This window comes from Schistocerca cancellata, chromosome 6 (genome assembly GCF_023864275.1).
Source record: "Schistocerca cancellata isolate TAMUIC-IGC-003103 chromosome 6, iqSchCanc2.1, whole genome shotgun sequence".
In the NCBI taxonomy this organism is placed as follows: Eukaryota; Metazoa; Arthropoda; class Insecta; order Orthoptera; family Acrididae; genus Schistocerca; species Schistocerca cancellata.
Window position 1 is genome coordinate 534,513,672 of NC_064631.1, and position 25,650 is coordinate 534,539,321.

Consider the following 25,650-nt stretch of genomic DNA (forward strand, 5'->3'; position numbering starts at 1 on the left):
TTGGTAGGGTGTGACAGGGCAGAAGAAGAGGAGATAGTTGTGCGCAGTGAGTTGTCATAAGTGAAGGATGTGTTGCAGGGCTAACTCTCATCTACATATTTCAGAAAAACTGGTGCTGGAGGAAAGATTACAAATGATACAAGTTGTGAAGCAGCCATTGAAATCAACATGTTGCACTCAGCAATATGTTCTGCTGATAGGTGATCAACCCTGCTGTTGGCTGCGGTTTGTCAGTGCCCATTTGTTCAAGTAATCTTTGCTGGTGGTCATGTATACGTAGAGTGCCGTGCATAAATTGAAATAGAGTTTGGGTATGATATATCTGCTTTCACAGGGATCTTCCTCTGCTGGGGTAGGGTAGACCTGTGGTGGGAATGGAGAAGTAAGTGCACCTTGATCTTCTACAGTGGTATAATGCATGTGACAAGAAGCTGGAAATGGGAATGATGAAGGGATGGAGGAGGACAATGTGTATGCTGAGTGGGTAGCATAGTATTACCACTTTAGGAGGGTTGGGAAACATTTTGAATATGCTGCCCTTCATTACTGAAGGATGATAATTGAGAGTAGAGGCCAAAACTCAGCCCTTGGTCCTGTTGCTCCAGTTCGGAATGGTATAGGGTGATGAGGGGGTCTTGTATGTAGCTTGTTCTTGGTGGTGTTGGTAGGTTTATGGGTGTGCAGGTATCTGAAAAATCACTTCCATATAGTCTGGCCACCCATGGATGATGTATGTTCATTGATGAGAATTCCTTTTCTCGGTATACTGAAGACTTAACAAAGGCCTTCACTATTCCCAAAACCTTGCCCATAAATATATTTCCTTTGTCATATCCTCACATGCTCATAATCCTCCCACCACCCCCAAGAACCCAGTTGCAAAAGGTTCAACACACTCATCACCCAATATCATCCCAGATTCAAGCAACTGAACCACATCCTGTGCCAGGGCTTCGACTACCTATCATTATGCCCTGAAAAGAAGGATGTCTTACCCACAATCCTTCCCACCATTCCTAAATTGGTATCCTGCCACTTGTCAGCCTGTATTCATGGTGTGTGTGTGTGTGTGTGTGTGTGTGTGTGTGTGTGCGCGCGCGCGCGCTCTAGCTTGAAAAAGGATTCATTGAAAGGTGGTGAAGTTTTCATTTTTTCTTGTGTACTAGTTGAAGACTGACAATTCTACTATTTAATGAAATGTTATCTATATTCCTATATTAAATATTCCTAATAGTTAAATTAAAATACAGTTGAAATATTAAGATCTACTCACCAAGTGGTGGCATAAGTGAGTAGATTTTTTATCTATCCAGTTGCATTATATTGTCAAAAATAGATGGAATATTAAGAATTGTGGCATAATCACTGTTTCCAGTTTGACCTTGCTACAGAAACTTGGTCAATGAGACCTCTGACTATCATAGAAACTCTCCAAAGTATTGTCAAACAAGGAAGAAAAACATCTAAGGAGTTAAATCAGAAAACTACCAATGCTGCAGATGTCATTCGTGGACTCATTTCAGTCAAACAAGAAAGAACTAGGTAAGTTATAGTTCAACAATGACATAATATTCGTTTCTGTGTTTCATAAAAATACAGAGGTTTCCAAAATCATTCTTTGATTCTTCAGTTAAAATTGTAAAGAGCCTAAAGTGTAGCTTTCATTAATTTCTCCAACTTGACAAACCTAATTTTACTACCCATGGCTAAATGATTTACAAAAGCAACAGATACCTAAATTTAATAATTTAACATTTAATGTATCACTGCCATAGGGATCATGATGATCAAGATAGATTAATTGCAGCATGCATGGTGGTATTCAAACAATCATTCTTCCTGCACTTCATGCATGCATGGAATGGGAAAAACCCTGATAACTGGAACAGTGGCATGTACTCTCTGGCATGCGCTTCATTATGGTTTGCAGAGTATAGCTGTAGCTGTACATAACAGATGATTTTTAATAATGGAAATGGCTGGTCCCGGCGGAGGTTCGAGTCCTCCCTTGGGCATGGGTGTGTGTGTTTGGCCTTAGGATAATTTAGGTTAAGTAGTGTATAAGCTTAGGGACTGATGACCTTAGCAGTCAAGTCCCATAAGAGATCACACACATTTGAACATTTTTTTTTAATAATGAAAGCAGTCGTTCCCCATCCAACAAGTTGTAGTAACTTTTGCATTAGTAGTAACAATACTGTATTATTGGGAAGCAGCCTGTCACTTCTATCAAACCAGTCTGCTCAAAATCATCTTCTTGAGTGTCTAAATCATTGACTGAATACCAGGTTAAGTGAGTGACAGTTCTCAGAATAAATAAAATCTGATGTGTCATTACAAACATGAGTAACAATCAACATTATATACAAATAAAATAATCTTTTTTTGAAAATATAATGCAATTGGAAAAATAAAAAATCTACTCACCAAGTGCCAGCACCAGAACACATCCATAAAAGATATTTCAGAGCCAATGGCTCTTTCTTCTATCAGATGGATTGGGGGTGAAGGAAAAGGACCCTGTGTCAGGGGAGGCTTATGGAATGGTAATAACCTTTTATATGTGTTCTCCTACTGCTGCTTGGTGAGTAGTTCCCCCCCCCCCCTCCCCCCAATTACATTATATTTTCAATAATTGATTATTTTCATTTATATGTAATGTTGATTGTTACTCGTGTTTGCAATGACACATCAGATTTTATTTGTTCTGATAATTTCAGATACACTATAAACCAACATTATGTGATACACCAAAATTAAGTGCTAAGAAACAACTAGTTTTTGTGCCTTTGTCACTTTTCAGGTTACATATGAGATCTGTTCAAAAAATTTTGGAACATTCTTAATTTCGCACCAGTGGTGCATTGGAGTGAAATGCAGTTGGCATCTCTGCACATGCTTGCATTTAATGTGTAACTGCCCAAAGTTTCATTGTTGTATGTCTGTTAGTCGTTGTTCAGGGCTGTATTAAGTAGAATGTTGTGTTGCAGAGTTTGTGAATTTTGAGATGACAGACTTAGAGGAGCATCTCCACTAAATTTTGCATGAAACTCAAGAAAACCTTTATAGAGACACACCAAATGATGAAGTAAGCCTACAGCGTGAGTGTGTAAGCCATACTCAGCATTATAAATGGTTCACACAGTTTAAATATGGCTGGATGAAAGTTAAAGATGGTCATCGTTTAGGATGATGCTCATGTCAGGAATGTCAATGAAATTGTGCATGCCAATTGAAGACTGACTCTCCAGGAGATTGCAGAAGAATGTGACATTTCAATTGGATGATGTCATGAAAGCCTGACACAGCATCTTGGAATGCATCGTGTTGCCACCAAGTTTGTTCCATGGCTCCTGAGTCAAGACCAGAAAGACTTTCACCTCACAATCTATAAACAGCTTTTGAATCACGCAAATGGGAACGAGATGTTCCTTAAGAGAATGATAAGTGGTGATGAGACCTGTGTCTATGGTTATGATGTTGAGACCAAGGTTCAATCTTCACAGTGGCTTGGGAAGGGTCCTCCAAGACCAAAAAACACTCATCAGGTCAGGTCATATTAAAAGCCTTGCTGATAGTTTTCTTTGACTGGAAGGATTAGTTTGTCATGAATTTCTTCCACAGGATCAAACTGTTAATTAATGGTACTGTTGGACTTGTTGTGATTACTGCAAGAAATGGGAGAATGAAACAGTCTGAATTGTAGCTAGGCAATACATGGCTCTTGCATCACAATAACACACCCACACATTCATCCCTGTTGGTGTGTGTATTGTGCAAAAAAAATAAAATCACTGAGCTGCTTCATCCTCTGTACTCTCCAGACCTGGCCCCTCAGGACATTTTGTTTATTTCCAAAGTTGAAAACCTCATTGGTAGGATGAAGATTTGCAATGACAGACAAGATGAAAGAAAATTCACAGACAGCGCTACATGCAATCCAGCAAGGGTCATACCAAGACTGCTTCCAGAAGTGGAAACAGCATTGGGAGAGGTATATGAATTGTGGAGGTGAGTATTTTGAAGGAGACCATGCACTATAAGTAAAAGGTAAGTCCAGAAAAATTTTGTGGACAAAGTTCCAGAATTTTTTGAACACATCATGGTATATCGTATAAATTCTCTGAGCTTGTTGCTGAGAGTCTTAATATGAGTTTACTCTTTGAATTTTTTGAATGAAATTCATTTGGTTTAAAACCCATTTTCCAATTGTGTCAAATGACCTGCTATAATAAAAATGCCATAAGAACATACTGGAAATGTTTGTTATAAAGAGTGATTTCATTTGCATATATAAGGGACATGTTTTAAGTAAACTGCTTGTACAATGACGCTGATGAAATTAAATCTCATTGTAAAAGCATATGTTAGCAATGAAGACCAGTGATGCAATAATATGCCACAGCAGATATTTCATTTTTCCCAGCGTAGCATGTATATCAGTTTGATTTCTGAGATATTCTTGGCTGCAAAACTGAAGACCTACTATTTTTGTTACATTACTAGGTTTGTAATATTACAGCATAATTTTTATTGACTTGATAAATAAAAAGTTTCTATTAGGTGATGGAAACAATAGTGAATACATTGGTTTTGCTTCAGTGTTACAACTTAGCTTTTCTATATGGCTGACACTCAGCTGCTGTATTTATCCACACAAAGCAGAGAAAAATTCTTTAAAAAATAATAATATTCAGTTCTAGATGGTTTTAAGATTTTAAGATGAGATAGTTTGTTGCTCCAAACCACGGCAGTTGAAGTAATGACTATGACTTTTTAACATTACCTTATAATATTACATCCCTAGTATTATTATACAATAATTGAATTTACAATAAATTGAATTAAATTTATGCTTCCTATTTTCCATAATCTGTGGTTTGGGTATTTAAATTCACTAATACTTCTAGAATCACAGTAAAGATAGCCGTTGGTAAATTGTTCCACTGCTTTCCTCCTCTGCCAACATTATAGTATTTGCCTCAATTGTTGTTCCGTGATTTCATATCATTTGTTAATGGAATCAGATACTGAAGGACTGAAAGGATTAAACAAATGTACACACAATGTAAACAACAGGAAATATAGTGAAAATAATTTAAACTTATTTTCAAGCAATAAAAAATCCAGGATGGAGTGTAACAACACTATGAAAAAGATAGTTGCTACTACACACACACACAAACACACACACACACACACACACACACACACACACACACATGTTCATACAAGCACACCTCACACACGCATGACCGCAGTCTCTGGCAGCTGAAGCCAGACTACGGACAGCAGTGCATAATGGGAGATGCTACCAGGTGGGGGTAAGGAAGAGCTCATAAGGGGAGGGATAGCACATTTATTTATATTAAAAATCACGAGTTTGGCATGTGTTCCATTTTCAAAAGATAGCAAATTGTATGTTCTTCAAATCAACACTTGAAAATAGTACACACTCTGAAGTGTCAACTGCCAGATGAGTAAATAGAATAACAGTCCAAACAGAACAAACGGCCTTTTCTGGAATTAAACTTCTGTACATAATAAGATCTTGGAAGTCAGTGAGACTATCTAAGGGCAGATATTTTCACAAACATTGTGGTTAAGCTGGTACATGACATGGCTGCTTTCACAGGTGGCACTGCCTCTGGTGGGATAGGATATACCTGTGACAGGGTTAGAGTAGGACGTGCATCAGGCTGATTTTGTACCTGGGCTTTCCACAGCAATATTGCACCTGTGGCAAGGGACTGAGAATAGTAGTGGTATTGGGATGGACGAAGATGATGTGCAGATTGGGTGGGTTGTGGAATATCATGTTAGAAAGTAATCAAGGGATGGGTCATGGATAGGATGTCCCTCATTTTCCAGGCATGGTGATAAATTGTCGAAGCTCACGCAAATGACATGGTTCAATTGCTCCAGTGCAGGCTGACACTGGGTAGTGAGGTGGTTCTTTTCAGTTGTTCTTCAGGTTGGCAGAAGGGTAAGGGTGAAGATATGGCATGGGAAATCTGTTTGCAGAATACGTTTGGAAGATTGTACCAGTCTATGAAGGCCTTTGTGAGTCCTTTAGCATAGTAGGCAAAACAATTCTCATCACTCTAGATACTCTGTCCATGAATGGCCAGGCTAAATGGGAGTGACTTTTTGAAGTGGTAAGTGTGACAGTTGTCAAAATGCAGGTACTGTTGGTGGTTAGAGGGCTTGATATGAACAGAGGTGTAGATGGAGCCATCAGAGAGATGGAGGTCAATGAAGAATGAGCATAGGATATTTTGATCCTGGCTCCAGGTTATGGAGATATCATCAATGAAAGTGAACCAGACAAGGGGTTTGGGAGGCTAGGAGGGTTTTCTTTAGATGGCCAATAAAAAGGTTGGCCTAAAAGGCTAGCATGCAGGTGCTCATGGCTTTGCTGCATATTTGTCACATCTCTTCCCTATAAAGGAGATGCAATTGTGTGTGAGCAAAGTAGTGGATTTTGTAGTTGGAAGGAGATAATGTTTGATAGCAAAGACATGAACAAGAGGGATGTTAGTGTATATGGTGGTGGCATCAACATCAACAACAATGAGAGAGGATCCGGGAGGTAATGGAATGGGGAGCTCGAGAGTCAAGGAAGTGTTTTGTATCTTTGACACGAGATTCTAGGCTATGGGAAGTTGATTGGAGGTGTTGGTTGACGAGAGTTGAGATTCTTTCAGTAGGAGCACAGTAATTAACTACAATGGGATATCCAGGATTTTGGAAAATATATAGAATATGGGTGTACAGGGGGTCATTGGTGTGAGGAGGGAGATGGACTTAGGGGTGAGAGTCTAGGATGGGTCTAAGGATTCAAATTGGTATTGGAGTGTATGTCAGATTTCTGGGTTGCGATCAATGTGGCAGAGTATGTGGAGAAGTCAGACAAATGGAAGAAGCCTTCTGTTGGGCAGGCACCATGATTCTTCATGATTGTGATGGAACCTTCATCTATAGGGATCACGATCAACTTAGATTTCAACAACTGACCATTCAACTACCCGTCACCATGCCTGGAAATTAGAAACATCCTATCCATAATCCTTCCCACCCCTGGTAAAGTGGTAGTTTGCTGCACTCCTAACCTACACAACATCCTGGTCCATCCCTATGCCAGCCAGTCTTACTCCCAGCCCCTTGCCATAAGGTCCATATCCCTGTGTTAGGCCTGAGTGCAAAACTTGTCTAATTCAGGTACCCATAACATCCTGCTGTAGTCCTGTCACAGGTTTATCGTGTCCCATTAGAGGTAGGGTCACCTATGAAAGCACCCATGTCATGTACAGCATGACCAACAACCAGCTGTCAACCAGGATGAATGCCAACAGCCAAACTGTAGCCAACAACAATGTTGACCACCCAGTGGTGGAACATCCTGTTAAGTACAACATGCTCAAGTTCAGTTGCTGTTTCACAACCCCTGCCATGTAGATCCTTCCCTCCAACAGCAGCTTTTGTGAACTATACAAAACATCCTTCTCTTAGTATTCCTCTGGTCTCAGTCTCCAAAAAGCCACTGCACCCACACCCTCTACCAAATAGTCTTCTCTTTCTCTCCCCTGTCACTCCCTTCATGCCTCCACATCATTGTCATTTAGCATCGCACAAACTCACTAGCTCCAGTGCCACTGTGTTCCTAGCCCATGCACCTGCTGTCTCTTCCTCGAATATCTCTATCCCACACCCATAATCCTGCCCTCTGAGCTGCCAGCTGCCCCTCTGCAACCCCACTTCCCAAGTTCTGCCCTGTACCCACCCCTCCCAACAGTACCCATCGCCCAGTCTACCTGCTGAACTGCCACCCCAGCATCAGCATCAACTGGCACAATGTAGGTGTCTGCGTGTGTGTGTGTGTGTGTGTGTGTGTGTGTGTGTGTGTTTGTCTGTGTGTGTGTGTGTGAAGTGTGTGTGTGTGTGTGTGTGTGTGTGTGTGTGTGTGTGTGTGTTTGTCTGTACTCTGTCTTGTTAAGGGATCTGTCCAAAAGTGAGGAAAGTTTTTGTTCTTTTGTTGTTTTTTGTGTGTCTGTCAACAGCTCAATGCCTCTGCCATATGGCAAGTGATCTCCATTACTCCTAACATATTTTTTTGTATGTAGTTTTTATTTTTATGCAAACTGATTATTTTTATTGTGCTTGCTTGCCACATGGCTTGTGCTTGCATGGCATGTGGAAGTGTGGGTATATATATATACCACTCTAAAATATTTGGATTCAGATGACTGGGAACTGTGTTCCAGCTTGTAATTATTTAGTTTTGTAGATGGGCTTTAAATTCCCACTATTCTTGAGAAAATCAAAATGTTTAAATTGCAATTACAATAAATATTTTTAACATTTATATGCAGAATGACAAGATTCAATATTTGCAGTAAGGTAGTGGACCTAGGCCTCCTCAGAATTCTAGAAATATTTTTTAACACTTTTAAATATGCACTTCTAATTTTTTAAAATAAATCCAACTTTTTACTTTATATGTTAAAAAGGAAGGAAGAAATATTAGAGTTTAACATCCTGTTGACAGGTAGGTCATTGGAGACATTCATTTCATTCATTCATTTCATTTTCATTTATTTCGTATTCCATTAATCCGTATTGTGATAAATCACAAGGATGTGGAATGAGTCATGATTACATACAACAGATATAATACACATATATAAAATGACAAAAATGTACCATAAGATTATGAATAAGTTTGTAGGTTAAAATCAAATCAAAGGTATAGCTCAAGTAATATAAAACAATACCTAAAAAGGAAATATAGTACATTTTCCAAATTAAACAAATAATACACATATATAAAATGACAAAAATGTACCATAAGATTATGAATAAGTTTGTAGGTTAAAATCAAATCAAAGGTATAGCTCAAGTAATATAAAACAATACCTAAAAAGGAAATATAGTACATTTTCCAAATTAAACAGTTAATGTGATCTATAGCAAACAAATTTTTATCAGTATAAAAAATCATTACTTTATCTGTAGATACTCATCAAGAGAATAGAAGGAATTTACCATTAGGTATTCTCTCAATTTACATTTAAAAGTAGGTAAGACATTAATGTGATCTTTAATACCTGATGGAAGGGAGTTGAAAATTTTTGTGGCTGACTAATGAACACCTTTCTGAACAAGACTTAAATGTTTCAGATCCCTGTGTAGATCATTTTTAGACCTAGTATTATGATCATGACATTCACTATTAGTTTTAAAAAGAGATAGGTTGTTAGAAACAAAAATCATCAAAGAAAATATGAATTGAGAGGTAAGTGTTAATATTTGTAACTTATGAAACAGACTTCTGCAAGAATATCTTGGATGAACACCACTCATGATTCTAACAGCTCTCTTCTGTGCAGTAAATATTTTTTTGGCTAAAGGCTTGTTGCCCCAAAATATTATGCCATACGACATGATAGAATGAAAATAACCAAAGTAGGCAGCTTTAGTAGCGTCCTCATCACCAATGGGGGTGATTACACGCAGAGCATAAGTTGCCACACTGAGCCTTCTATGTAGGTCTAAGATATGCTCAGACCAGTTCAGCTTGCCATCAATTAGAATGCCCAAGAACTTAGATGATTCACAGTGTAGTATATTTTGGTTACCACAGTTTAAGTGGCATACTTCATTTTCTTGTTGAGATGTGTGAAATTGCATATACTGAGTTTTCTGAATGTTTAGAGTTAGTCCGTTGCACTTAAACCAGTGTAGGATGTCAACGAGTACAGCATTACATTTATTTTCTAGGTCACTGTTAGTTCGACTTTCAAGCAGAATAGTGGTGTCATCGGCAAAAAGAGTAAATTTACACTCGGTGTCTGTGCAAAGTGGGAGATCATTGATGAAGATAAGGAAAAGCAAAGGTCCTAGGATGGACCCCTGAGGCACACCACACTTTAATGTGCCCCAATCAGAAGAAATGGGACTATCATTGGCACCATTAATTATCACCTTCTGTTTTCTGTTTTGCAGATATGATTCTATCCATCTACCAATGCTACCTCGCAAGCCATAAAAATTAGCCTTATGTAAGAGAATGTTGTGGTCCACACAGTCAAAGGCCTTAGACAAGTCACAAAAAATTCCAATAGGTGACATTTTATTATTTATTGACTCTAAAATTTCATTTGTGAGAGAAAAAATAGCCTGCTCAGTTGATCTACCTTTTTGGAAACCAAACTGGTTTCTGTTGAGTATGTTGTGGCTGTTAAGATGTTCTACAATTCTTGTATACATTAGTTTCTCTGATACTTTTGAGAAACTACTTAGTAGTGATATTGGACGGTAGTTAGATAAATTAGTTTTGTCACCCTTCTTGAAAAGAGCACAAGCTTGGATTAGCGAAGGATTGGGAAGGAAATCAGCTGTGCTATTTCATAGGAATCATTCCAGCATTTGCGTCAAACAATTTAAGGGAACCACAGAAAACATAAATCTGGATGGCTGGATGGGATTTGAACCATTGTCCTCTCAGATGCAAGACCAATGTGCTAACTATTGCACTATCTTGCTCAATCTTATATCTTAAAGAATTTTTAATAAATGTGCAGGAACCTTCTTGAATTCTGTTTCTTCTATAGTAGCTACTGACTGTAACATAACATTGTAGTTTGGTCAAGTTTCTTGATGCAGTTTTTGATAAGCTAGAATTCATTTAGGCAAAGGACTTGTAACATTTCTCTCTTCTGACAGAAGAACTCATATGTTGTTGATTTTAAAGAATTTTTTTCACTCCCTCATTAACAGTTACATTCCTTATTTTCTATAATTGTGCACATATCACTCAACAGTTTTCTTAGTGTTACATACTCTAACCTATTTAAATGTGCACCATTCTGTCCTAAGCAGTTAATAGTTAAAACCTTCTTTAAGAAAAACTGCAGAAGATGGTGAAATGGTGTTTTGCAGTTTTAAGTTTTTACCATCAGACTGGAGGATGAAAATGGAATGGCCACCATTGTTTTATGAGGAGGTATTACCTCATTGTGATTAGCTGATGCTATCACATATTTTCTGTTACTGTAATATTTTAATGAAATGTTCATCTTCAAAAAGTGATGCCATTAGCACAGATAAATATTTATCTTATTTCATAACTCATTGATGGCTCCATATTCATAAACATGTTACTGAACTATTTCATATCCTTATACACACCTGAAAGCATTTATATGCTTGTATTTTCTGTTTCATGACAGAAACTTCTTGATTACTATTTTACTTTTTTTCGCATCTTAACTCTCATTTTCTTTCAGTGTAGCTCTCATATTTGATCTGTTACTCAGTGGACCTTCACTGGGAAGTTTTAGTTCTGATTCCTTTTCTGCACTATATGTCTCCCTTGAGCTACAGTTTGAGACAACTTTTCAATTCATACAATATGTGTGTATGTAGCGACAACTGAAAATATGTACCAAGACTCAAATCCATGTTTCCCACTTATAGTGAGTAGTTGCCCTAGCTTTTAGGCTATCTGCGAATGCCACCAGTCCTGACTCTAGCTTTCACTGTTACCAGTGGCATATAGTTTTGATTGTAATTACATATTCATTACATTGCAGGTTCAACATATCCGAATGGTTTGCAATGACATTATTTTTGTTCACTGATTTCATTCCAATTGATTGACTCATTTCATTTTAGTTGATTCACTTCATTACATAAGTTACATTATAAAAATAGTGCTTGTAAGGTAGTATTTTAATTTGTTTTTGAATATCTGGGGATTTCTGAATCCATGCCTCATAAGTGTTGGCAAACTGTTATAGACATTGCACTGCAATATAAAACTTCATCCTGAACCCTAAACAGAGGTGCACACTGTATAAAGGAATTACTTTTACGTCTAGAGTTGTGGTTGAGAATTTCGCATTTTGACCTACATCCACAGTTATTGTTAACCGAAAGTTCTGTTATGAAATAAATGTAATAGCACATAAGTGTAGAAAACCTGAGGTGCCCGTAGATGCTTCTGCAAGATGTTTGGTTATAGATTTTACATAATATTAGTACTGCAGGCTTCTGTATAATAAATATTTAATTGACCTTAGCTATTTGGGCCAGAATATTATGGCACTGAACAGTATCAAGTGAGAGTATACTAGCAATCCCAGTCAACACAATGAGATAGATGGAGTACTGCTTCAGGGACCTACCAGACAGCTACCTACGATTCCAGCCAAGCAACAATCACAAACGGCAGTATGTGTCCAGCCAGAAATTTCTGTAGTATGACAATTTTCATCCCCCCTCCCCCAATGCCAATATATACAGGGTGTTACAAAAAGGTACGGCCAAACTTTCAGGAAACATTCCTCACACACAAAGAAAGAAAATATGTTATGTGGACATGCGTCCAGAAACGCTTACTTTCCATGTTAGAGCTCATTTTAGTACTTCTCTTCAAATCACATTAATCATGGAATGTAAACCAGGGTGTCTATGACCCGGGACAACTGGGAAATCCGGGAAAAACCCGGGAATTTTTTCATCCGGGAGAAAACCGGGAAAAACCCGGGAATTTTTCGGAATTCCGGGAATTTTTCATTGTTTTAGCTTTCAGTTAAATTTTTGTAATTTTGACTGCAGAATTGATTCTCTAGCAAAGAATGTTATTGTATCCTGCTACTGGAGAACGATACTGCAGCAAGAAAATATAAAGGAGAGGGAAAAAAATAAAACTTTAGTGGCAAAGGAAATGTGCAATTTACAACAACAAAACACTGTGCACGCACAAGCATCTGCAAATAGCAAAAATATGTCAAAGGCCGTAGGGCACAGACTGTAATTCTTCGTAACAATAAACTGCTTACTATGAGCATGATGTCACAACTGTTCACATTAGGTTCGTTTGACCAATTGCCAGCGGTCTGTTGCGCATGCGCATTTGACTCGCGTATAAGCAGCACCTTCTCCCGCTTTCCGCTACTTGAAGTTTGGCTGTTAGCTGTATCGGTAGTAACAGCAAGCAGCCAGATGCAAATGAGAAAAAATTTTCTCCCGCACCCTAGCTGCCAGATTCACTCTTGCACAGAGTTGTAGTGGGGAGGGGGTTAACCTCCACGTGACCCGTGTTTACGTTAAGTGATTTCGCTGCTTCTCTTCGTGTACAGCTCCCACATCAAATGAAAACAAAATGGATATCAAGTGAATTAAAATACATTCACATAATTACAGAGGGCAAAAATATTAATTTCAGTTTTCTGATTTTATTTTATTTCCAAGTTTGTAGCAGTCAAACATTAATCGCCTTGCAGAACAGTGAAGTTAATTTTGCAAGTTTGCTAAAGAAATTTGGCTTTATTAATCTTTCCGCTGAGGCAGTCATTTTATTTGAAACGAAGTGTTTCATTCTACAGTATTGCCTAGTTCCAACTGTTCGCTGAATTTCAAGTGCACGTTATCATCTTCTGCCATACATGGCATTATGCCATAATAAAGAACCAAAAATGAGATCGCAGAGTACTGGTACTCCAAGAAAATTTACATCCCAAAAACCACACTGAAAAGCTTAATATCAGATGGGACGTACTTCATTGTGAATCTGGAAAAAGCCAATTTGCACTCAAGCCGAACTATGCATTTTAGTATAGTTTACGAAATTCCGATGCTCTTTGGAGTACCCTCTGATGACCTGTTTCTTTTATGCTGTAATGTAAGCTTTGTTAGTACTTTATACACACAAACATACGGGCTTCCTACACCAATACAGTTGCACACGCACAATAATGCCTGTTGCCTCTCTGGCAACTGGTAAATCGAACCTATTTCTAACGGTCTCTAGATAGTATTGCGAACGGTGGTTAGAAAAACGTTACTTTCAAAATAAATTTCTGAATTATCTTACGTGTGAGAAAGTGGGATGGATATCTAAATCACAGAGCGTTCGTAACTGAACAGTTTGAGGACCAGCCACTTACAAGAATTTCGAGCCGAGACATTTATGTCAGAATTTTAAATTGACTGGCACATTTGTGTGATGTATCTTAAAATTAACACACGCAAAAAAAAAAAAAAAAAAACAAAAAAAAACACCATATTACATGTGAAAACATAGCTTCTGTTGTAGCATGTTAATCTTAGAGACCAAAATTATATGTGAAAGCTTAGCTTTTATTGTAGATATACGGTACTGTGTACATTAATGTAAACCGTTAACTTTTCCTCTTGCGTGTTCGTGCTATGTGACCAGTGATCTTGCTATTGGCTGACTATAACACGTGTCCTATGGTCTGAATAGCTGCTGTCGTTGGCTGGCGAGATCTCGTGGCTTGAGATATGACTCGCTTACAAAAGGACATCGCAATCTCGGTTTCAACGCTCCGGAAACTAACGCGCTGTGTTTGGTGCAATTCGAATTTATACTTTCGTAATACGAAAATATGCAGCGTATATGTTGCTGCAAATCAAAGGTCTTTCCAAAACTTCTCTGCCCCGCCTTTTCTTTTTGTTTCCGGGAAGTTCTGCGCGATTGTATAAAACGTTAACCATTCAAAGGATTGATAAGTTTTACAGTTCCGAGGGAAAATCTACGGAAAACCTACTGTCACTTAGCACAGAAAAAGTGTTTTTTTGCCTGGGAAAAAGCATATTTTTTAAACGGAATATCCGGGAGAAATCCGGGAATAATCCGGGAATTTTTTTTCCTTGTCCCCGTATACACCCTGTAAACACACAGCAACAGAACGTACCAGCATGACTTCTTCAAACACTTTGTTACAGGAAATGTTCAAACTGTCCGTTAGCAAGGATACATGCATCCACACTCCGTCGCATGGAATCCCTGATGTGCTGATGCCGCCCTGGAGAATGGCGTATTGTATCACAGCCATCCACAATACGAGCATGAAGAATCTCTACATTTGGTACCGGGGTTGCGTAGACAAGAGCTTTCAAATGCCCCCATAAATGAAAGTCAAGAGGGTTGAGGTCAGGAGAGCGTGGAGACCATGGAATTGGTCTGCCTCTACCAATCCATCGGTCACTGAATCTTTTGTTGAGAAGCGTACGAACACTTCAACTGAAATGTGCAGGAGTTCCATCGTGCATGAAACCACATGTTGTGTCGTACTTGTAAAGGCATATGTTCTAGCAGCACAGGTAGAGTATCCCATATGAAATCATGATAACATGCTCCATTGAGCGTAGGTGGAAGAACATGGGGTCCAAACTAAAATGATCTCTAACATGGAAATTAAGCGCTTGCAGACATGTGTCCACATAACATCTTTTCTTTATTTGTGTGTGAGGAATGTTTCCTGTAAGTTTGGCCGTACCTTTTTGTAACACCCTGTATATCTAAAAACAAAGATGATGTAACTTATCAAATGAAAGTGTTGGTATGTTGATAGAGACACAAACAAACACAAACACACACAAAATTCAAGCTTTCGCAACCCACGGTTGCTTCATCAGGAAAGAGGGAAGGAGAGGGAAAGACAAAATGTACCAAGACTCAAATCCATGTTTCCACTTATAGTGAGTAGTTGCCCTAGCTGTTAGACTATCTGCGAATGCCACCAGTCCTGACTCTAGCTTTCACTGTTACCAGTGGCATATAGTTTTGATTTTAATTACATATTCATTACATTGCAGGTTCAACACATTTGAATGGTTTGCAATGACATTATTTTTCTTCACTGATTTCACCCCAGTTGAGTGATTCATTTCATTTTAGTTGATTTACTTCATTACATAAGTTACGTTATAACAATAACACACACACACACACAGAGATTTCAAGCTTTTGCAACCCATGGTTGCTTCATCAGGGAAGAGGGAAGGTTTGGGGATATGTGTGTGTGTGTGTGTGAGTGTATACCTGTCCCTTTTTCCCCCTAAGGTAAGTCTTTCCACTCCCGGGATTGGAATGACTCCTTACCCTCTCCCTTAAAACCCATATCCTTTTTTCTTTCCCTCTCGTTCCCTCTTTCCTGATGAAGCAACTGTGGGCTGCGAAAGCTTGAAATCTGTGTGTGTGTGTGTGTGTGTGTGTGTGTGTGTGTGTTTTTATTGTGTCTATCTACCAGCGCTATCTTCTTTGGTAAGTCACAGCATCTTTGTTTTTTGATATATTTTTCCTATGTGGAATGTTTCTTTCTATTATATCCATATCATTAATTTGAACCCAACAATTACATTTGTTATTGTCACTGTTGCATTTCGAAATCTTTTCTGTCATCTTACTTTCTCTTTTTGTTTGTCCAAGTAGTTCCCCTTTTTTGCCGTAATCTACCATACAATTTATCCTGCCTGTATATACTCACTAAAATGTAATTTACTTCCAAACCATAACGAAAAAATTTTTAACGCTTTCAACACTACCACTGCTATAAAATCCACCGTTCCCAGTTTACAAACATTTCTCGTGTAACCTTGTGAATACTATTTCACAGTTTCAGTTCCTTTCACCTATTAAACAACCATTTCAGCTAGTTCTAAAACTTTCGTTTTATTTCCATTCCTGTTTTTCCCACATAATTGATAATTTTTTAGCAGCTTCCCACAGGTTTTAACGTTATTATTTCTTCATCAGACAAATGTTAGCCTCATTTTCAGTCCTTTTAATACATTAACACGCAGTTTTTTCGAAATTTTCCCATATTTCTCCACCCTTTAACGTGTTTTGGACGCAGCACAACTACCTAACCTTTGTACACATCATTGTTTACCAACCTAAGTTCACCACACGATCAACATAGCTCAGCTTAAACCAACACTTTTTTGATTTTTTTCACACCAGAACGCCAGTTGCTTTCTAGTTCACCTTTATCTCTCCCCATATATTTTTATTTTCACTTTAGGGATATGTGTGTGTGTGCGAGTGTATACCTGTCCCTTTTTCCCCCTAAGGTAAGTCTTTCCGCTCCTGGGATTGGAATGACTCCTTATCCTATCCCTTAAAACCCACATCCTTTCGTCTTTCCCTCTCGTTCCCTCTTTCCTGATGAAGCAAACGTGGGTTGCGAAAGCTTTATATATAAAAGATGATGAGACTTACCAAACAAATGCGCTGGTAGGCCGATAGACACACAAACAAACACAAACATACACACAAAATTCAAGCTTTCGCAACCAACGGTTGCCTCATCAGGAAAGAGGGAAGGAGAGGGAAAGACGAAAGGATTTGGGTTTTAAGGGAGAGGGTAAGGAGTCATTCCAATCCCGGGAGCGGAAAGACTTACCTTAGGGGGAAAAAAGGACAGGTATACTCTCGCACACACACACATATCCATCCGCATATACACAGACACAAGCAGACATATATATATTCCTTCACTTCCAAATGTTGTCCCATGTGCTAACAAGACTGAAGAGACAAGCAATGAATTGGCAGTTTGTGCAACAAACAACTGGCAAAATTTCTAAGTTCTCCCATTGACAGTTGCCATTAGGCAAAAGACACTGCTCAAATTGAAGCAGTTGGAAATATATGAAGTGCCTGTGATGTACTTTCCTTGTGGTACTGTGAGGTGTATCACATGTTTTGGTGACATGCTGTGTGATGATACCTGGATCTTCTTTGATAGAGTGTATGAGGTATCCTGTGTAGTCAGACATACAGGCGTATCTCAGTTTATCTTGATCTGCCATTAATGGTGCTACAGATCCCATTTTGGCAGTGTGACAATAAATAGCAGTTGCAATCTTGTGTAAAAATCACATGTGCCTGCTCACAAAATCAGTAGCATACCATGGTTAAACAGAACACAGATCAGATAACTCACTTCTGCTATAATTGTGAAACGTTTGTGACATTGTTTCACAGTTGTAGTAGAAGTCTCAAATGTACTTTAATGCTATATATCAGTGTATCTACATAGCAAATAGAGAGCCATAGAAGATACAATATTGAGTGTGACCTGGTAAAAATATCATCTGCAATGAACCACTCAAATGTTGGCTTGGTTCCTGCTTTCATGTGGTATGACCGGCCCCAATTGAACAGCTCTGTCAGGAGAGTGAATGTGAAGCTAGATCAGCTGCTTCAGGCGGCTACTTTGTCAATGTAGGTTTGCTTCCTGTTGATGGTATTGGTAGGTGGGACTTCACAAGACATGGCCTGCATCTCAATAGGAAAGGGAAGGGTAAACTGGCTGGGATGATAGCAGAATCTTTAAGGTTGGGAGTGGGGCACTGAAACTCATGGGAATACTTTTTTAGGCTAAGATCGGTATCCAATCATCTTACATTGATTGAAATAAAGCTTAATGAAAAGTTCAGACAGGTAGGTACTAGAGACGTGAAAACATTCACAAGATTCTCATAACAGTATAGTGAAAAATGATGTTAGAATCTCACTAGATTCACATAAAAGCACAGTAAAAAATAATGTTAATATATTGCATCAGAATATCAGGGGATTTAAAAACAAAGTAGATGAGATTCTTGTTTGTATAGAAGATTTGGAAACTGAGGGCGGAGTAGATGTACTATCCCTGTCTGAACATCATATAGTCACAGGTATGGAAATGGTAAATGTAGGTGGATATAAGCTTTCAGCACATGTAAGTAGAGACACAATGGAGAGAGGAGGAGTTGCCTTATATGTTAAAATCAGTCATAGTGTGAGAAATTTGGAAACTAAAAAGTTTTGCGTAGAGCAACACATAGAAGCATGTGCATGTGAGCTTAAACTAAATAAAGGCACTTTTATAATTGTAGCCATGTATAAGTCCCCACTGGGAAATTATCAACTATTTTTGAAAAAATTGGATTCTTTGTTGTGCTACCTGTCAGACAAAGAAAAGCAAATTATTGTTTGTGGGGATTTCAACGTGGATTTTCTGAAAGAGTCAGATAGAAAGCTTGACCTTGAAGTATTACTTGGTTCTTTCAATTTGACATCAGTTATTGATTTTCCTACTCAGGTGGTACAAGAAAGCAGCCCACTGATAGATAAAGTTTTCATAAACCAAGATAAATTTAATCAAATAAAAACTTTTCCAGTTAAGAATGGTCTGTCTGATCATAATGCACAGCTAGTTACAGTATATTATTAGCTCCATACAGCAGTGCGAAACAGTCCTCCAAAATAGTGCATTCCATTAATGATTTAACACTTCAAAATTTCAGGGAAAGCTTGCAACAGCTAGACTGGGATGATGTGTACAGGGAACATGATGCTAATTTAAAATTTAACCTATTTCTTGATATCTTTGTGAGTATATTTGAACACAGTTTCCCTAAGAAAACAGTGAAATATAATTGTAAGAAACCATGTAAAAAGCCATGGCTTACTAAAGGGATAAAAATATCTTGTAAACAGAAAAGGGAAATGTATCTTATTGCTAGGAGGATTAATGAACCCGAAACAATAAAACATTACAAAAACCACTGCACTGTATTAAGAAAAGTTATTAAAAAGTCCAGAAGTATGTACATTATGTCTGAGATTAGCACATCTGGTAATAAAATTAAAACAATTTGGAATAATGTGAAAAGAGAAACAGGGCTACCGAGAGCGCAGGAAGACTGTATTTCTATCAAACACAATGAAAAGTTTGTTAACAAGAAGTCAGAAGTAGAAAACATTTTTAATAATCATTTTTTAAGTGTTGTAGAGAAAATAGGTTCCAGCTATTCATTAGAAAATGCAACTTAGTATATGGAAGAGGCAGTACCTACGCAATTTGATAAAACTGAAATTCGACCCACCTCTCCTACTGAAATTAGGAAAATAATAAATTCACTCAAAAGTAAAAGCTCACATGGAATGGATGGCATTTCCAACAGCGTACTAACAGCTTTTTGCAGACAAATAATTAGAATTCTCAGCCACATATGTAATAGCTCACTGAAACAGGGAATTTTTCCAGATAGGCTGAAATATGCTGTTGTTAAACCATTGCATGAAAAAGGGGATAGATCTGACGCTCACAACTACTGCCCAATCTCACTTCTGACAGATTTAACCAAAATTCTTGAATAAATAATGTATTCAAGAGTAGCATCACATACTTGTAAAAATGAAGTACTAACAAAATGTCAATTTGGTTTTCAGAAAGACTTTTCAACAGAAATTGCTATATATGCTTTCACTGATCAAATATTAAATTAAATGAATAGCCAAACATCACCCATTGGGATATTTTGTGGTCTCTCAAAGGCTTTTGATTGTGTGAATCTTGAAATTCTTCCAGATAAGCTTAAGTATTGTAGTATGAGTGGGACAGTGCACAAATGGTTTAATTCATACTTAACTGGAAGAATGCAGAAGGTTAAAATTAACAGTACAGATAGTCTACAAAAACCAGCAGAGTCCTCTAACTGATGAGGTGTCAAGAATGGTGTCCCACAGGGTTCAGTCTTGGGTCCCTTATTGTTCCTAATATATATTAATGACTTGCCACTCTATATTCATGAAGATGCAAACTTAGTTCTTTTTGATGATGATACAAGTATAGTAATCACACCCAAGAAGCAAGAATCAGCTGAGGAAATTGCAAATAATGTCTTTCAGAAAATTATTAAGTGGTTCTCTGCAAGTGGACTCTCACTAAATTTTGAGAAAACACAGTTTATACAATTCTGTACAGTAAATGGCATAACACCATTGATAAATATAGACTATGAATGGAAGTCTGTTGCTAAGATAGAATACTCAAAATTTCTGGGTGTGTGCATTGGTGAGAAATTGAATTGGAAGAAACACATCGATGATCTGGTGAAGTGGTTAGGTTCAGCTACTTATGATATCAAGGTTATTGCAAATTTTGGTGATAAATATATAAGTAAATTAGCCTACTATGCCTATTTTCATTCACTGCTTTCATATGGCATTATGTTTTGGACAATTCGTCATTAAGAGAGAAAGTATTCGTTGTACAAAAGCGTGTAATCAGAATAATAGCTGGAGCCCACCCAAGATCACCTCACAGACATTTATTTAAGGAACTCAGGATATTCACAGTACCTTCACAATACATATATTCACTTATGAAATTTGTCATTAATAACCCATCCCAATTCAAAAATAACTGCGAAGTGCATAGCTACAACACTAGAAGAAAGGATGATATTCACTATTGTAGATTAAATCTCACTTTGGCACAGAAAGGGGTGAATTATGCTGCCACTAAAATCTTTGGTCATTTGCCAAATAGTATTAAAAGTCTGACAGATAGCCAACCAACATTTAAAAGCAAATTAAAAGAATTTCTGAATGACAACGCCTTCTACTCAATAGATGAATTCTTAGATATGAAGTAGTAACTGTAAAAAAAAATTAATTAATTATTTTGTGTAAAGAAAACTTATGTTAAAGTGACATGTTCCACATCATTATGAAATGTCATATTCATGATGTATGGAACAAGGATTAATGTAATGTGTAGTAACAGATGGACTTGTATCAATGATATCACAAACTTGTGTTATTGATATTAACTTCAGTCATTTTACCTTGAAAATGTTGACTTTCATTATAGCTCTAAAGTGGAGAATTTGTAGGCATATGTTTATCTTATAGTACTCAGCATGTCATATTCCCTTATTCTGAGATTAGTTTCATGCATTTGTCTCAATCTGCTAATAAGATGCTCCACATATTTAAGAATGCAAGTTTCCATTCAAGCAGACCTGTCTTGTTCTGTGTCTTGACACCGTACACTGTGAGTGAATGTGAATATAAGCAAAAGAGGTTTCCAAAGTTCTCTGTCTTACCTCCAAGAACTGTTAGAATAGTCAAAAATTTTATATCAAGTTGCTTTACTGCACCATGAGAATGCTTGGCTTATGAACAAATAACACAAGTCTAACAGTCCTGCTAAGAAAAGCAGGGTTGAGAAACTTAAATGTGAAAACAAGAGGCTTGAGGCTGATCTAACGATAACAACAGTTATGTCTGCAGGCTTTGAAAAGGTCTTTACTGAAGATTAGAGGCCACAAATACAGTGAATGATGCAGATACATACTAAAGTAGCCAAGGAAATCAGCACAGTTATCATAAATGTCAACATTAAGGCAGATAGAAAAACTATAATGACTAAAATTACTAGTAGGATCATTTTATGCAAAGAAAAACTGCAAATCAAATTTCAGGTATACACATGTAGGAAGAAATAATCCATTGACTGAGTGCAACGTGTATTATCTGTGATGTACTGCTTTGTCTTTGCACTCTATTCGTCTTTGTTGTCTGACCAACTTTGCGATTGCATTGTATGTATTTGACTGCACCAAAATAAAAGGATTTTTGTTACATTCAAAAGAAGTGTTTGTGTTTATACACTGACAGAAAAAAATTGCAGCACCAAGAATGAGTTGTGCAACATAAACAAAAGTTGGTAGGTGTGTTTCTACATCTGAAAGAATTGTCTATTCAAATTGCAAGTCAGTCACATGAAAGTGGCCCTAGTAGTGCCTCCGTGAGGATGCAAATCAGATTTGGTTTAAATACACACTGTAAGCATCAGGAGAATTAGTTACCTTTGAGATTGGACATAGTGAGCTGATGTTAGTCAAGAATGCCTTTAAGGTGACAAAGATGCCGTTACCAACACCTCAGTGAGTTTGAATGAGGTTATGTAATAGGGCTACAGGTAACTGGATGTTCCTTCTGTGATACTGCAGAAAGACTTGGCTGGAATGTAGCCACTGAATATGATTGCTGGCAGCAGTGGACAAGAGATTGTATGGTCATAAGAAGACCAGGCTCTGGATGGGCATGTGGCACTACCAAGGGGGAAGACCATTTTGTTCAGTGTTTGGCTCTAATGCATCATACTGCATCTGCAGCAGCAATTTCAGCTGTAGTTGGCACCATAGTGACACAAAAAACTGTTAACATATCATTTACTTCAAGAACTGCTCTGTACCACATGCCCTGTAGCATGCATTCCAGTAACCCCAAACCACTGACATTTGTGACTTCAGTGGTGTCAAGTGAGAGCTCATTGGAGGACAGGTGGAGGTGTATTATGTTTTCTGATGAAAGCTGGTCCTGCCTCTGTGCCAGTGATGGCCGTGTTTTCGCTAACAAGAGACCGGCTGAGGCCTGAAACCAACCTGTCTGTGTGCTAGACACACTGGACCTACATCTGAAGTCATAGTTTCGGGTGCAATTTCGAATGACAGCAGGAACACTCTCTTGGTTATTCCATGCATTCTGACTGCAAAATTGCACATAATTCTGGTGATTCAACCTGTTGTGCTCCCATTGATGAAAAGCATTGGTTCAAATGGCTCTGAGCACTATGGGACTCAACTTCTGAGGTCATCAGTCCCATTAGAACTTAGAACTACTCAAACCTAACTAACCTAAGGGCATCACACACATCCATGCCCCAGGCAGGATTTGAACCTGCGACCGTAGCGGTCTTGAAGTTCCAGACTGTAGCGCCTAGAACCGCTAGGCCACTCCGGCTGGCCATGAAAAGCATTCCATGGCATGTTTTCCAACATGATAATGTTCACCTGCATACCGCTGTTGTAACCCAATGTGCTCTATGGAATGTCAGCATGTTGACTTGGCCTGCTCAATCACCAGATCTGTCTTCAATTGAGAACATACGAGACATCATTGGACAACGACTCTAGCATCATCCACAAACAGCATTAACCATTCCTGTGTTGGTATTCAACATTCTGTTGATAACACTGGTTGTCAACGTACCAACATCTCACATTTGCAATCACTCATCATCCGCTTACATTAACCTGTGATCTTTTAATATTAATCCCATAAATATGTTACCTAGACAAGCGTATTCCTGAAATTTCGCTACGCTTCATTAATTGTTGTTTTTCTGTCAACAAATTTGGGTATTAGCTTCACCTACATAATTGATGACCACAATAACACCCAAGTTTCCCTATTGATGAGTTATTTTGCATTATACATAATACAATGTCATCATAGAGGGTACACATATCTACTGTGTGCTATCAGTGATGATATTCAATAAATCCAACAAAAACATACCTACTGTGTGCTATCAGTGATGATATTCCGAAAATCCAACAAAATATCATGGTTTTGGATTTGGTGGACACAGTTCTATATGCAGTACCAATCACTGACAAAGGCAAACATCTTCATTGGTTGTAAAAATAGGTGCTGCAGTGCTGTTTTCACACTACAAGGCATTGGATACCTCTTCTGTGCTGGGAAGTGACATTATTAAATGAAACATGACAATGTTACCAGTTATAGTCCTTTCATCAGTGCCACAACTGCACTCATTAGAAATAGACATTCCAGTCTCTGTTTTAGGGTTGGATATTATTTTGCACCTTCCTTATCAACAAGCCACCTTGCTCTCAAAATTGTTTTAATTGCTCATTTCACTAAACCACCAGACCAAAAACTTAAGCAAATGTTGTACCATGAAAACCATGGAGACAAAACCCCGTCAGAGTTTTGATGACATTTAAGTGTTCTGATTGATACAGTTTCAGTTTCCGATGGCTTGTTGCTACATATGTGAGAACGGCTGCTGCCTTCACAGGTACATGTGGCTTTAATACTGCATGAGAGTCAACTATTACTTAAGATACTGCAAGGGGCCAACAGAGTGGACACAGCATTAGATTTGCCTGTTATGGCAGTTGTGATGTGAGCAGCTACCAACCCTTCAGTCGAATGTGTCTGGCAGTCAATGAATTTGCTCAAAGATATGACACCTGTCTTAGCCGTCACTTTGCTCCACCACCATATCTGATGAGCTGCTGAGTCTACATACCACAATTGAGCCCATTGTGAGGGAGGTTCAGGTGCTACACCTGTGTAATGGCCCTGATAAACTTCGCTGTGTTCCTCAATATCAACAGTACAGGCTATTTCAGACCAGCTCTACTAACATTTGCTGGTATTGTAGATGCTTTGCAACTGAGGCTACAAAGTGCAGAGAGCCATGCGCCTCCTCAGATGACAATTGCAGATTTGGTTAGGCACAACAGATTGCAACACCTTGAAACAGCACCACCAGCTAAAGAAACATTGACACAATTGATCACAGACTATAGAACATTGGTTGGTATGCCATCAATAGCAATATGGCACCTCCAAAGCAGATTGCTCAAACACTGCTACTTCTGGTGTATACATTTCAGACAAAATGTCTAGCATAGTTTTCTTAATTGATGCTGGTCTGGATATCAGCACCCTCCCTGCTTCATGTGCACCTGATTGTAAATCAGATTCGCACAACATTTCAATCACCAATTTCCTCCTCCAATTGTGAAAATATTTTGTTGATGCCGACTTACATAGGGAGAAATGATCATCATAATAAAATAAGTGAAATTAGAGCCCACATGGAAAGATAGAGATGTTCATATTCACCTCACTCTGTATGAGATTGGAATAATGGAGAATTATTGTGAAGGTGGTTTGATGAACCCTTTGCCAGGCAATTAAATGTGATTTGCAGAATATCCATGTAGATGTAGATGTAGATGTAGATGATCTGCAACCATTGAAAACTGTAAACAACTCAGTAATCCTCTCCCATGGCCACAAGATTTTGACAGTTGAAATAGGTTTTGCTACCCTTTTCAGGTGCCCATTTGTGGTTGCTGACTTCGTACAACCTTTTTAGGTGCCAATTTTCTTGTGCACTTACTGTGAGCTTGGAGAACACATTGCTAATAAACATGATCGACTGTTGTTCTCTG

The 25,650-nt window shown here is 38.1% G+C and overlaps 1 protein-coding gene across 1 annotated transcript in view; it reads left to right on the forward strand.

The window, feature by feature from the left end:
* Window positions 1-25,650, forward strand: part of LOC126191082 (putative phosphoenolpyruvate synthase) — a 358,083-nt gene that overhangs the window by 263,542 nt on the left and 68,891 nt on the right. The window contains exon 23 of the mRNA XM_049931802.1: window positions 1,376-1,542. Coding sequence (XP_049787759.1) covers window positions 1,376-1,542 — 167 coding nt within the window. The remainder of the gene's footprint in view (window positions 1-1,375; window positions 1,543-25,650) is intronic.